At 44.0% G+C, this 14,001-nt stretch overlaps 1 protein-coding gene across 3 annotated transcripts in view; it reads right to left on the bottom strand.

Moving 5' to 3' along the window:
* Positions 1 to 7,079: 7,079 nt before the first annotated feature.
* The window catches only part of daam1a (dishevelled associated activator of morphogenesis 1a), a 148,561-nt gene continuing 141,639 nt past the window's right edge, over positions 7,080 to 14,001 (bottom strand). For all 3 annotated transcript variants that reach the window (XM_063183601.1, XM_063183600.1, XM_063183602.1), the window contains 3 exons: positions 13,690 to 13,821; positions 10,537 to 10,707; positions 7,080 to 8,131 (listed from right to left, as the gene is read on the bottom strand). In XM_063183601.1, the coding sequence (XP_063039671.1) occupies positions 7,922 to 8,131; positions 10,537 to 10,707; positions 13,690 to 13,821 (513 nt within the window). In that variant the 3' untranslated portion in view covers positions 7,080 to 7,921. The remainder of the gene's footprint in view (positions 8,132 to 10,536; positions 10,708 to 13,689; positions 13,822 to 14,001) is intronic.

Genomic DNA, 14,001 nt, shown 5'->3' with positions numbered 1-14,001 from the left:
CATTTGGATTCCTGTTGCGTGTCAAGATTTGGGTCATGGGTCTTTTTTTGGCGAATGTCAAACTATTTAGTTGTGAATACAGTCCACCATGAGTTCATGTTGTTATAATTACGTGTGAGGGAAACCTATTCTGAAGACAGCGTATGAAACATACAGGATGTATACTGAGCAGTCATGGGTAAGCGGTTAGGGCGTCAGACTTGTAGCCCAAAGGTTGCCGGTTCGACTCCCGACCCGCTAGGTTGGCGGGGGTAATAATTAACCAGTGTTCTTCCCCCATCCTCCTCCATGACTGAGGTGCCCTAAGCATGGTATCATCCCTCGGCACTGCTCCCATAGGGGTGCCATTGAAGGCTGCCCCAGTTTCACGGGTGAGGCATAAAATGCAATTTCATTGTGTGCAGTGTGCTGTGGAGTGCTGTGTCACAATGACAATGGGATTTGGTGTCTCCCAGGTGGGCTTTCACTTTCATAGGCAACACCAATAACAAGAAAAAGCCACCGTACAATATATTGCATATTCATTACCCATATTATGTTGTGAAGTAAGACAAACAAACAGGGAGCTCTAAAGGGGCAAGGAGGGTATACTGAGTTTTCTGAAGGGTGAGCCTCAGTCACACAGACATGAACACACAATGTACACTATATAGAAAGACATGGATTCAACTGCTCTTTACAAGAAGTCTAGATTATTATGAACACCCCCAAATAATGTGTGACTACTTTAAGTCTAAGACTTGCATTAGAGATCATTTAAGTCAGGGGTGGGGAACCTACGTGTATGTCTGGAGGGCCGTTTGCAGCCATCGAGACCATTTTATCTGGCGCCCGATGTAATTTTAAAGTTATGCAGCTTCACATGAAATATGACATATTTTGTAATGGAATCTTAGAAAATACATTTGTAATACAATTAGGCTAAGTTATATTCAGGGGACCTAGAAAATGTGGGGTCTGTTGTAAGGGTGGCTGCCGTCAATATAGGCCTTAAGTGCAGGAAGAAATCCTGGTTTGTGTTCATAGCACGGCCCTCGGAGTACTTTTACGGCCCTCGGATGAATGTGAAGTGGCCCCTCGAATGAAAAAGGTTCCCCACCCCTGATTTAGGTGGTCTCTACTTGCATGCCCCTACAACAGAATTCTTAGCAAACAACTACTGAGAGGTCTGTGAAAATATCATATACATTAGCAGTGTTGACCAATCCACTACCTTGGCTGTCGTATGTAGCAGTTCCCAGCAAGCATGATTATGAATGATGATAAAATGGTCTTAATTGGCAGGTATGGTACAGGTGATGATAACAATGTCAGAAATGAATGTGATGTTCATCAGAACACTATGATGATGTAGCACTCAGCAGTCCGATGTTCTGCTCGAAATGAATACCCTCTCATGTGTGCTCCAAACCATTTGTATGTGACGTCATTGATAAATAGGCCTGTAAAGAATTTATCAGAAATGGAGGAAGTCCACACAATCCCATGAGGGGTATTTTTTTGTTTCTTTATGACTGTGGACCAACACGAATGTCATAAGAACAGGACCACACGATTTTAAGAAATACTATGAACCAGGATATGTCACAGGTTAACTTCTGCAGTTAGTATAGAAATTGCACACAGAGAAAATTAACCAAACATCCTTGCAAAGTATTGCCACCATTTCATTTCGTCACAGCAGACAAAGAGTTATATGCAGTCATGGGTTAGGAGTTAAGGTCATGATGCACAGGGCAACTTTTTGAGCAAACATTGCCGGGCAAAATCACAATTGGCTATTCATTTTCATTTTCGAATGGAATGGTTGAAAAAGGTTGTCTGCTGCTAATGCGAAGTTCTCTTGATAAAACTGTGATGTGATAAATAGTCTAAAGAACATAGTATCGTTACCCAGACACATTGCTCAAAAAGTGTGTCATCGTCATTAGGGTTTCAGGCTTGTAGCCGGTGGGTTGTCGGTTTGATTCCCGACACCACCAGATGGGTGGGGAGAGAGAATAACAAGTGTTGTCCTCCATGGCCAAGGCACACTGAGTATGGTCCTGTCTTGCTGCACTGCTCCATTGGGCTGGCAGTTGGAACTTGGGCTACTCCTGGGAAAAATGCAATTTTATTTGGTGGTGTGCCACAACAGGGAGTTTCCCTGTGGATATATCTTTTTCTTTCTTTTTAAAAATGTGAGTGTTAATGTTAGTGTCGAAAACAGGGGCGCCAGTAAGGCAGAGGAGATAGATGATCATTCTTGGAGTCCCACTAAGGGACCCACATATGACTGTGACATGGCTAAAGCCTATATGTAGGGGCAAGGCAAACAAGTATTTTCTTTCTCAAGACCAACACTTTCTAGCCTTGCCCATCCATGATCCACATTAAAAAGATATACAAAAAAACATGCCACAATGATAGCAATAACACCAGTATTGACAGTATTGTTTACGCAAAAAAAGACGTGTTGAAAATCTATGAACATTGGAGATTAGAAGAGGGACAGTTAGCATTATACCCTCTGATTCCATAGCATTTTGTTTCAATGACATCTGTAAGTAGCCTATTACAGTATCCCATGAATTTTACAATATAATTCCAACACTGTACAACATTGTATTCTACACATTCTATTTGGTTTAAAAACCCTTTTAAATATGTAGTCTATTATTATTATTATTTATATTTGATTATATATAAAATCCCATTGTACTGCTTGCTGCCTGGTTATTACTAATTGGTTGACTTTGAGAGAGTTGTTGAAACATTATGAGTTATGTCAACAAGGTAACAAATTTGAATAAAATGTATTATGTGACCACTGCGATTCTTGAAATCAAACTCTTGGTATCATAATGTTAATATGTGATAAATTTGCCCTCAAATACTTAATATTTCAGCATACACATTATATTGCATTACATATACAGCTTTAGAGCAACAGCGCTATAAAAAATCATACATAATAAGCAATCCATGTCCATGTCAAAAGGGTCCTACGTACCTCTCTGCATTGTCGTTATGTGACAAAATAACATGAAATGGCACCTTGAGCCATTTTCACATGACAAGATATGCTTATAAAGTGGATAATAGTGGTCAGTAGATTGTTGAAATAAATTGTGGGGAAGGAGAGCCCGTTTTCAATGCACAATGGTCAATATTTCATCTATTGTATCTGTATGTGTTTTAATAACATTCCATTACACTTAGCTGATGCTTTTATCGAAAAATGACTTGTTAGCAACAGTTATCATACACTGTAATAGTTATTGTCTGTCCCTGCAGCAATGTTCAAGTGCCTTGTTCAGCACTTCACTTCTGTCATTACCATCAAGTTAGGTTGGGATTTGTACTGTCTACCCTCTGATACCTACACCATCTCCCTGCAGTACAGGCCATGGGTGCCTTGACACTGCTCAGCCAAGGTGAGGTGATTGGGTACAGCTTGGTATGATAGGTGGTAAGAGTCCTTGATGCTATCCAGCTTTCTCACAGTAGATATATTGTCAAGGGACAGAAGACCCTTGTCATGGAAACTGCCAGAAATAAAGTATATGGACTTGGAAACTGTGAAAACACTCTGAAAAGTTTATCAGATATCTTTGCATCAGTGTGAAGGCGCTGGGGAGCTGGAGACTTGGGTGACTGCCAGAGCTGGTCTGGGACAAAAAATCAGACCGGGTATTTTCCAGCCAAGACTAGTCAGTCAGGCATTTAGAGAGACAATGAAAGTCTGTGACAACATTTTTAGTTATCTATTACATATTATTCTATTCTATTATATTCTATACTATACATGGGTTCTCAATTTTTTTCCCCCCTGGCTGCGCAACCATGGCTGCGCATAACTCAACCTCTGATTGTTGGAAACCGATGTTGGTCAAAAGATTAGCTCACATGGTTGGCTGCCAGTGCCTTGCCCCGCCTACAACACACAATGTTTATAAACAAAAAAAAAACACGTATTCTATTCTATTGATTTTTTTAGTCAGCTATTTTGACTACAACAGCCAAAATGAAAATTTAGATCTGTTTCGGAGAGGGTAGCAGTGGTGTCTTGAGGACTGATACAACTATTTAGGGGAGGACCAGGCCAAACTCATCAACAGTCCACCGGGCAAATGCCCTGTATGCCTTACGGCTAATCCAGCCAGGGTGACTGCCTGTGAACTCCATAACACCCATTCTTCACTTCACCCACCCCATCCAGACTGCTGTTTATGCTTAAGCAACTCCACAAATGATCTGTAAACCCATTGAGGCACTTGTGTTTTTCTACAACACTCCCACATTCTCTTTCTTGTACAAAAGCAGAGGTTTTTGGAATCAAGAATTTGGAATTCTCACAATAACATAAAGTAATTTCTGTTCTGTTCTGTGGAGTGAAGCTGGTATAAACGACTACCAGTTTCAGGTAGAAAGCAGTGCATGTATATTTATATCTATACCACCGGATGCAACTTAAACCTGCTTCTAATGCCTTGACTCGAAGGTGTCTGACTGACGTCACGTGAAAAACGCCCATTTAAAGCCGTGAAGGACTCCAAAGAGATGCGTTGATATGCTACACATGCAAGACTCCAATCCTCCACAGCATGGCAGTATTGCACTTCAATGAATGCCTTCATCCTGGTCATTGCTTCAGATTTTATGCAGTGTTCCAGTGAAACCACTAGGGCTTTTCTGTCGGCATTAGCCCTCCTTGAAGTGCTGCCCTATGATTCTTGGACCATGGATGTGCAATGCCTAGAAATGCATTGTTTCTCCTTTGTTACATTACTGTGCATGGACATACTATGTATGCAGGGGCGGGGATAATAGGAGGGTCAAGTGGGGCTCTCGCCCCTGGGCCCAGTGCCCTCTTGTTTTAGTGGTGGGGGGCTTATCTTAACCTTGGCAGGCCGTATGGGGGGCCCTCTCAGTGTTTTACTCTGGGACCCTGTATGCGCGCGCGCACGCACACACGCACACGCGCACGCACGCACGCACGCACGCACGCACGCACGCACGCACGCACGCACGCACGCACGCACGCACGCACGCACGCACACGCGCACACGCACACGCACACGCACACGCACACACACACAATCAGGGAAAACAAGCCGAATGTCTCATTAACTTACATGCAACATCGGCTAACGTCCATGCTTCAGCCACGGCTGTTTGGCTATATTATTGGAGCATTAGAGGTGTAACGCACATGGCACACGTCACACCGTTTATACTGTACGTATATCGGCAACTGGGCATTGATTTCACCTCCTCTTTAAGTCCCATTTGTTCACACACACTCACAGTTTACTGCAGGACATTTGAGAGCTCAATAACTGTTTTCCAATGCTGTAGAACCTCCATATTTATTTATGCATCACCAACCTCACATGAAAAAAAGCCATCTTAAATTAAAAAAGAACGTTATGTAGAAAGAAACCCACATACATACACGTATCACAAATGGGGAGAAAAAACTGAAAGGAAAAATATGAACTCAAAGCATGAAAGACAAAATGTCAAAAAATAAGTGGAGGAGTTTTGATGAACAAGGGGATAGTCAGGGAAGGGTGCGTCCAGAAGGATATGCATGAATAAGAATATGTACATATGTACAGACATACACACTGACATTCAGAGGAGTAACACACATAATACATAAAGGACAAAACAGCTCTCTTTTGAATGCATAGATCTCGACAAAATAATATACACAGTGTTTCATTTGGAGGAGCTAGTGACTGATTTTTTTCTGTTTGTATGATTTTTTTTTTTCGTCATTTATTTACTTGTTTTGGTAACCATGAGAAATACGTCAAAACTGTACAAACCCAATTGCACACCCCTCAAAAACACTCCATAATCCCCCCCACCCCCCATCCCCATCCCCATCCAATGACCAAACGCTTTCTCACATATACACTTCATGTTTGACAACTTTAGTCTGCTTCATTGCCTTTCTTCAGATAGGAATGCATATACCTATATATATATATATACTGTATATATATACTTTTTTTTTTACTATTCAGGTGATATTGCCTCTCGTAAATACTTATACTGTAAAAGCTCGGTAGGAAAAGAAGGGTTCGTAAAGAGTAATACAAATGGAATCTCCACTTTTTAGTTGTGCTTTAGAAAAAAATGGCATTTACCGTACGCAGGCAGGCAAGTTGTTAAAGACAGTGCTCTGGGAAGGGAAAGAATACTTCGCTGCACGCTGCTGTATTTGCTGGTGGGAGGTCTAGTGGCTGAGTATACTTGTTATTATTTACGAGAGGTTGCGTTAAACAGAGATGATGATTTGCAATGCTGCGCTGACTGTGTGTGTGTGTGTGTGTGTGTGTGTGTGTGTGTGTGTGTGTGTGTGTGTGTGTGTGTGTGTGTGTGTGTGTGTGTGTGTGTGTGTGTGTGTGTGTGTGTGTGTGTGTGTGTGTGTGTGTCCTGGCGCAGTAGCATGTTTTGGCAGTACACACAGTGTTTTTGTTTTTCTTTTTTCGTGTGGTCTTGTCCTCTGTGGAACAGTCCTGACATGGTGTCTTTCTTGGGGTTGTCTAGTGCATCAGCTCAATGGCTGATTATTCTGTCACGTTCATCCCAGTGTGTGTGTGTGTGTGTGTGTGTGTGTGTGTGTGCGTGCGTGCGTGCGTGCGTGCGTGTGTGTGTGTGTGTGTGTGTGTGTGTGTGTGTGTGTGTGCACGCGCACGTGCGTGCCTGCCTGCATGTGTGTGTGTGAGTGATCCCTGCTTCTTGTGGCAACAACACACAGAAATCGGAGAGCGACTTCACCGCTTGTTTGGGAAACTGAGTTAGCACAAACCAGACTAATACGGCCGTGTTGTCAGTGGTCCGCGTTGTATGACTGACTACACACACTGACACAAAATTTGCCACAATGTAACAATTCCGAAAACAAAATACCTTCCACTTGTTATAAATACAAAAAGGGGGCATATACAAGTGTCTCACATGTCAAGTGTCACATGTTGTCTCTCATACGTACGTGTGTGTGTGTGTGTGTGTGTGTGTGTGTGTGTGTGTGTGTGTGTGTGTGTGTGTGTGTGTGTGTGTGTGTGTGTGTGTGTGTGTGTGTGTGTGTGTGTGTGTGTGTTCTCTAGCTTATGTTCTGAATAGTCAGAGTTCATCAAGTCCAAACAGAGTGTCCACGGCATACATACTGATGGCACAGGATTGGAGCAAGTAACAAGTTTCTATTCCAAACAAAGTGTGTCAGTGCACGTCACCCATGCAAAAAAATGCAGAATATACATTTAGAGTTAGAATCATTACAAAAGTATTTCCAAAAAGTATTACAAAAGTGGGTGTTTGGCACACCAGCACAGGTAGTAGCTAGAGTGTCACTCGACAGACTTGTCGTCCGCTTTGTAATGTCTCTTTTTTTCTTTTTTTTTCCCCCTCTTCTTCTTTTTCTTCTTTTTTTCCCCAGACAAAAGTGGTGTAGAAGATACTGTACGTTCCCTGTTGTGCTTTAGGAATCAGTGAACAAAAAGCTAAATCACGTCACCTCCACGTTGACCTATGTATTCATAATGTTGTCATTGTCCTCATGCTTTTTAGACATGGGGAGAGACGTAAGGGTGAGGTTAGGTAGGAAGAAAAAAAAAAACAATAATAATATAGTGATGGTAATGTGTATGGGAATGAGTGTGATCTGGTGATCTCCCACCAGGGGGCAGTGGTGAGAGGGCATTTTCCTCTCACATTTTTTTTTACTGTGCGTGCTTGCGCACAAACTCTCACTCACACCCATTTTATTTCTCTCCTTCTCTCTCTCTCTCTCTCACTTGCTCGCTCACTCGCTCTCTCTCACTCAACTCACTCTCTCTCACACGCACACACACTAACATATGCACTCACACACTTGGCCTTGCACACGCTAACGCAAGCCCACTGTCTGCCGGGGAGGGGTGTCTTTTCAGAAGTTGAGCTTGGTGATGGGCCTCTCGCGTGCGTCGATGGCGCTGGGGTTGTTTGGCCGCTTGCGGTTCCGCTTCATCTTGGACAGGTCCTTATCGAAAACCTCGCCCGAGCGCAGCGCAGACACCAGGTCGTCAAACTCCCCGTCCTCCTCGCAGTTCTCCTTCGCCTTACGGGCCTTGCGCTCTTTCTCTCTCTGCTCCTTCAACTGAGATAGTCAGATAGATAGAAAGACAGACAGATGAGAGAAAGAATGAGGATACGCATACACATAGGCTACTAAACATGCAATCTGTCTTTTTCCAGTTTTTTTTCCAGACGAATGAGACCAAGGGAGAGGAAGAGCGCAGTGTGACATAATGGCGTATGGCATATGACACATATTGAGTTGAATTCAGTAACATGTAATTAGTTCTAAATAAGCTTCAAAGATCTGGAACTCCTATGCACAGCCAGGTTCCAGGTGCTGGTGAAGTGCAGTCATCAGTAATCCATAGTAAAGAAGAAGGATCACCGCACACTGGTGGACTTAGTTTTGCTGTTTTTTATTTAGGTGAACAACGCGTTTCGCATTGCGCTTCGTCAGGTTCAATGCAAAACGCGTTGTTCACCTAAATAAAAAACAGCAAAACTAAGTCCACCATTGTGCGGTGATCCTTCTACTTTACTATGGATTCTAAATAAGCTTATTTATGTTTCATGCATATACTAATGTTAAGGATGACTTACAGACTTGCATAATGAGGAGAGTCATTACTTGTCTTTTTTTTGGTATGACACAAATAGCAAAAAACATTTGAGTCTAAAGGAAAACCGTGTGTGAGTATGTGGGTGGGTGTGTTAGAGTGTGAAGAGAGGGGGCTGCTATACTTAGATCTCTTGCAGTAGAGAATATTTCTCATCAAGTGCTTTGTACACTGCGAGCTGCTCACTGTATGTGGGTCAACCAATGATACAGCTGCAAATGTAAATCCACAGCAAACACGTAGCAATACAGTAAGGCCTTCTCAGATGTACTGTGAATGTACAGTAGTGTTTCAGACCAAGGACCACTTTGTCCCCCCCAAATATGTTCAGGGACCGCCTGTCAACTGAATTGACAGTTGATGGGTGTTAGTTTGACACTGCTAATTTCGATGCAGATCACTTACTTTTTTATCCGCATTCACAAGCTTACCTTAGTGGAAATTCTATGTTTAGCTTTGTAATAATGTTACAAATATAGCTTACTGCTAGCTTGTCTTGGTAAAATAGAAATCCCCGGACCACCTGAGCTCTGTCACAGACCGCTAGTGGTCCCCGGACCACACTTTGAGAATTACTGATATACAGTAACCGTGCATTCAGGCTGTAAGCTACTGTCGCGTGATCATCACTTGGGTTGAGGGTGTGATCTGTCACACCAACAAGCCTGGTTCTTGCTCTCTGTCCTCTCTCTCTAACTGAGCTGTCTAAATAAAAGCACCACAAATATTTGTATTTTAAAAATGAGGTTTGCACCTTGAGCTCAGGCACATTAGTAAAGCATCATCTCAAGGGCTGACCTGTATTGCGCTCGACCCAACAAACATGTTTGCGACTGGGCATCATGACAACATCAAACTAACTAGCTCCCAAAACCTGGGCCTGGACCTGACATGCCAATGTAAATTAACCCATTCAGTGCCAGCCATTTTCAAATTCAGACCGGGGGGTTGTCAGGTTTTCTTCAACATTTGAGTGTTTTTTTCAAGAGCCATAAAAACTTGAGTTATTTGTCCATGTGAACAACAAACATACCAGATCAACGTGTTAGGCCCGATCTCCATAAGAAAGACTCGTTTTCAAGTCCATGGCACTCAAAGAGCTACAATTCAGGAGATTACATTTATGTGCCTTGAACTCTCACTAAAACAGCTGGGAAGGAGGATTGTGCACATCCCAGGTGCAGAATAAGAGCTGATTCAAGTTTTAGAGTGGGAAGTCTGCACACTTGAAATGTTTTTTTGTGTTACTACGTCTTGAACATTGAGGTCTTCTTCAGATTCTCTACAAAGGTGTGTTGAATGGTCGCCATGTACTTATGTCATAAAATAAAACACAAAAAGGGATTCCAAGTGTATGTACTCCTCTCAGTGAAGGGGCGGATATATCCGTTTTGGGGGCCCTAGACAAAATATAAACATGAGGCCCTCAAAAGTCATGACATGAAAGGCTGTGTTTTGGTGCCATTTTAGTGTTTTGTCTCATTAATATCTTCGATTACCTTTTGTAAGAGACAAATTAAGATCAGGCCTACTTTTTGTGTGTTTACTGCAGCTGCTGTGAAAGTTGGGGGGCCCCTATGGAGGGTAGATCTGGTCGCGGCCCTAGGCAATTGCCTAGATTTGCCATAATGTAAATGTTGGCCTCTGAGTGAAGTGTCATGTGAAGAGGCGACTGGCCTCGTGCTCGTACCAGAGACTCTTTAAGTATATAGAGATATGCCAACATAATAGGTTTCTATGGGCACCTAAGGGCTTTCTTAGGTCTGCCTAAAGGGGGATTTCCCCCCTCCCCTTTACAAAAGTAGAACCCGGAAACAATGGGCCAAAGGAACCTCTCTCTTATCTACTCTCTCTGCTCGTACTGTACCTGGGCCTCCAGCTTCGCCCTCCGCTCCTCCTCCTCTTTGCGCCGCCGCATGTTCTCGTTGTCCTGCTTGGCCTCCGAGTACGCCTGCAGGAACTGGTCAAAGATCCCGAAGAACTCCTCCGGCTGCAGACGGGACGGGTCCTCACCGAAGTGGGTGACTGTCTTCTGGAACTGGTGAGGGAGAGGGGGGGGAGAGAGAGAGAGAGAGAGAGAGAGAGAGAGAGAGAGAGAGAGAGAGAGAGAGAGAGAGAGAGAGAGGAGGAGTGTGTGTGTGTGTGTGTGTGTGTGTGTGTGTGTGTGTGTGTGTGTGTGTGTGTGTGTGTGTGTGTGTGTGTGTGTGTGTGTGTGTGTGAAAGAGAGACAAAGAGAGAGACAAGGAGAAAGAGAGAGAGAGAGAGAGAGAGAGAGAGAGAGAGAGAGAGAGAGAGAGAGAGACAGAGAGAGAGAGAGAGCAGGGAGAGAGGTTATTTCAAGGTTAAATCAGAGATGGACAATGATGTTTGATGGTTCTATTCCACCTGAAGTTGTATGTCTCAATACGTTGGATGTCAGAGGAAAACAAATTGATTTCAAGGTCATTTCAAGGTAGTTCTGTGTGTGTCTTAATATGGTGTACATCAGAGGAGAGTCTTTAAGGCTGAGTGGAGAAAGGCATTTTGCAATGATTGATGCTTCACAGGTGCACTTTCATTGCAAAACTATACCTGAACTGACTACCTTTTTTGAACTCATTCACACATGGGCTCGTATGCACACGCACACACACACACACACACACACACACACACACACACACACACACACACACACACACACACACACACACACACACACACACACACACACACACACACACACACACACACACACACACACACACACACACACACACACACGTGAAAGTTTAACACAGCCATTTCCGCCCTTTCTCCCATTACCTATGGTAACCTGACCCATAAATTAGGCCGTGACATTAGCTGGGCAACTGATGGACTCCGTGGGGCACTATAACAGAAGCCATGACAGCCGCTTTTCAAAAGAAACCCACCTTTGAAAAACGATAACGCCCGCTCCACCTCAGTTAAAGTTTAACTGTTCCTTTTTACTTTTCTTACAGTAAAAAAAAAAAAAACTCTCACGACGACGGTTCACCTTTGTAAGCGTACGTATACTACATGTATACATACGTATGCTAGCTCAGGTGGTTTAACCCCTTAACGCCATAAAACACACAGCCACATGAGGTAAAGGGAACAGGGTAATTCCAGCCTTTTTACAGGGCGCGGACTTCAAAAGCGTCGGCTGAGCTAACGTCAGCGCACTCCGCTGTTATACTGCCGCCATCTGAGCACCAGGTTTGAGTTAGCCGCGGCTCCACACTTCAAGGCTTCCATAAAATGTTTTTAAGGGCCACCACTGACGCTGTCTGCTCTACTGGCCTCCAGTGACCTTCCTAGGGGTTGGCGGGGACACTTGGTGCCGGCCCCATGGTACCCCTGAGCTCCAGGCTTTGCCCATAGAGTTAAACCCACCCCAAGGGCTTGGCTAGCTAACAGGCACCACAGTCAATGGCTTGGGGTGCCCTAGACTACTGAGAGGTAGCATTGAAGGGCAGACAACTCTTAAGTGTAGCGATGGTAATTCACTTTTTAATAATGAGCTAGGTAGTTTAAAGGGACACTGTGTGAGATTTTTAGTTGTTTATTTCCAGAATTCATGCTGCCCATTCACTAATGTTACCTTTTTCATGAATACTTACCACCACCATCAAATTCTAAGTATTCACTATGACTGGAAAAATTTCACTTTTTATACATGAAAAGGGGGATCTTCTCCATGGTCCGCCATTTTGAATTTCCAAAAATAGCCACTTTTAGCTGCAAAAATGTCTCTACTTGGACCACACTAGAAAATATTTGTTTATTACTTAGTAAACTTTCATGTAAAGATCAAATTTGGCAATAGGCAGCCCAGTTTCAATGAGCAGCATAGAGCATTTCCTGCACAGTGTCCCTTTAAATGAGTAGTACAGAATCACTTCTGCCCTCACTAGGGCAGACAGCTCCCCCCAAAGACCCACTTCAGCCTTTCTCCTCAGTTAACTATCCTCACCAGGCCAGTGAGTGTCAGGCTTCGGTATCCGACACCTCTAATAATCTTCCCCTTCCTCTGTGAAGCAGCCTCACAACAGAGCAAAAAAGTGCTAGTCTTTGCACTCCACCATACCTGTTAAAAAGGCCCTTTTGCACATCTCTGTAGTTGTACAGATGTGTAGGCTATTACCCCAGTGAGGTTGTCGTTCAAGCGTAAGAAAGGTGACTCTCAAGGTCAAGACGGTCAGATGGCCGAAAGGTTGCATTAATGTTAACTGCTGGTGGAATGAACAGTGTGCAGGATCTGTCTTACACTTGAACTCCACCATACCTCCAATTGCAACCCCTCCATGATCAGGCATCCTCACCATGACAAAGACTAGTAGGGACACATAGCAGGTGAAGCGAGCGAGGCAAAGAGAGGCGAAATTCATTGACAGCTCAACTGTCAACAGGTCGTCGCGGCGAATCAAATGGAATGGAATAGTTATGTTGTTGATTTGATTGGGCCACCGCAGGCGAATTCGCTCCTCATTTGCATAATATTAAACTTGGTTGAATGATTTCGCTTCGCTCCTGTTCGCTTGCTTTCGCCTCTCTCATGGGAATGAATGGGGAAGTTTGCTTCGCTTGGCCTTAACGTCACAAGCTACACTTTGGGTACCCCAAACCACCAGTTTCCAACCCCTCCACTGATTGAGTATTCTCACCGGCTACTTGGCCTACTGCAGTGAGTCCTTCACATCGGAGAAGCCGAACCCGACCGCCCACCTCCAGGTCACTCAGCTCACCTTGGGACCCCAACCATCGCCCCCCTTTCCACTCCAACTCACAAGCATCCTAATACCCGTACTCTTCACCGTTACAATCCTTCTAGCTTTTGGGGTTTTAAGCAGGAGGTTGTTGCTACAGCAATAACTGGCTTGTGGCGGACAAGTGTTCATAGCAACGACGCTTTTCGATCCTTCAATGTAGTCTCTTCTTATAATCGGGAAGCAGAATTCACCAAGCATCCCAACACCCCTCCTCTACTCTCCCCTGTTAGGTTGAGTGTCCTCACCAGCTCCTTGGCCTCCTGTAGGGAGTCCTCCACGTCGGAGAAGCTGAACCCGGCCACCGTGATGAACTGGCTCACCACCGACACAAACTTGTCGCTGGAGTTCTGGGGCCGACTCCTCTGGTGCTGCAGCTCCTGGGAAGAGGCGAAAGGAGAGGGCAAAAACAAACAACCAAGCTTGAATATTACTGATCTTATTTGAAACCGCAGTGTACTGTGTACAATGCACACAATACAATACCATTTTTGCTGCACTTGATGCCTGATCCTATTTGACTGCACTGGATTGCACACTACTGCACTGTATTGCACTGT

This window comes from Engraulis encrasicolus, chromosome 19, assembly GCF_034702125.1.
Source record: "Engraulis encrasicolus isolate BLACKSEA-1 chromosome 19, IST_EnEncr_1.0, whole genome shotgun sequence".
In the NCBI taxonomy this organism is placed as follows: domain Eukaryota; kingdom Metazoa; phylum Chordata; class Actinopteri; order Clupeiformes; family Engraulidae; genus Engraulis; species Engraulis encrasicolus.
Note: the sequence above shows the minus strand (reverse complement) of the source record. Positions and strands in the feature narration are given on the sequence as shown.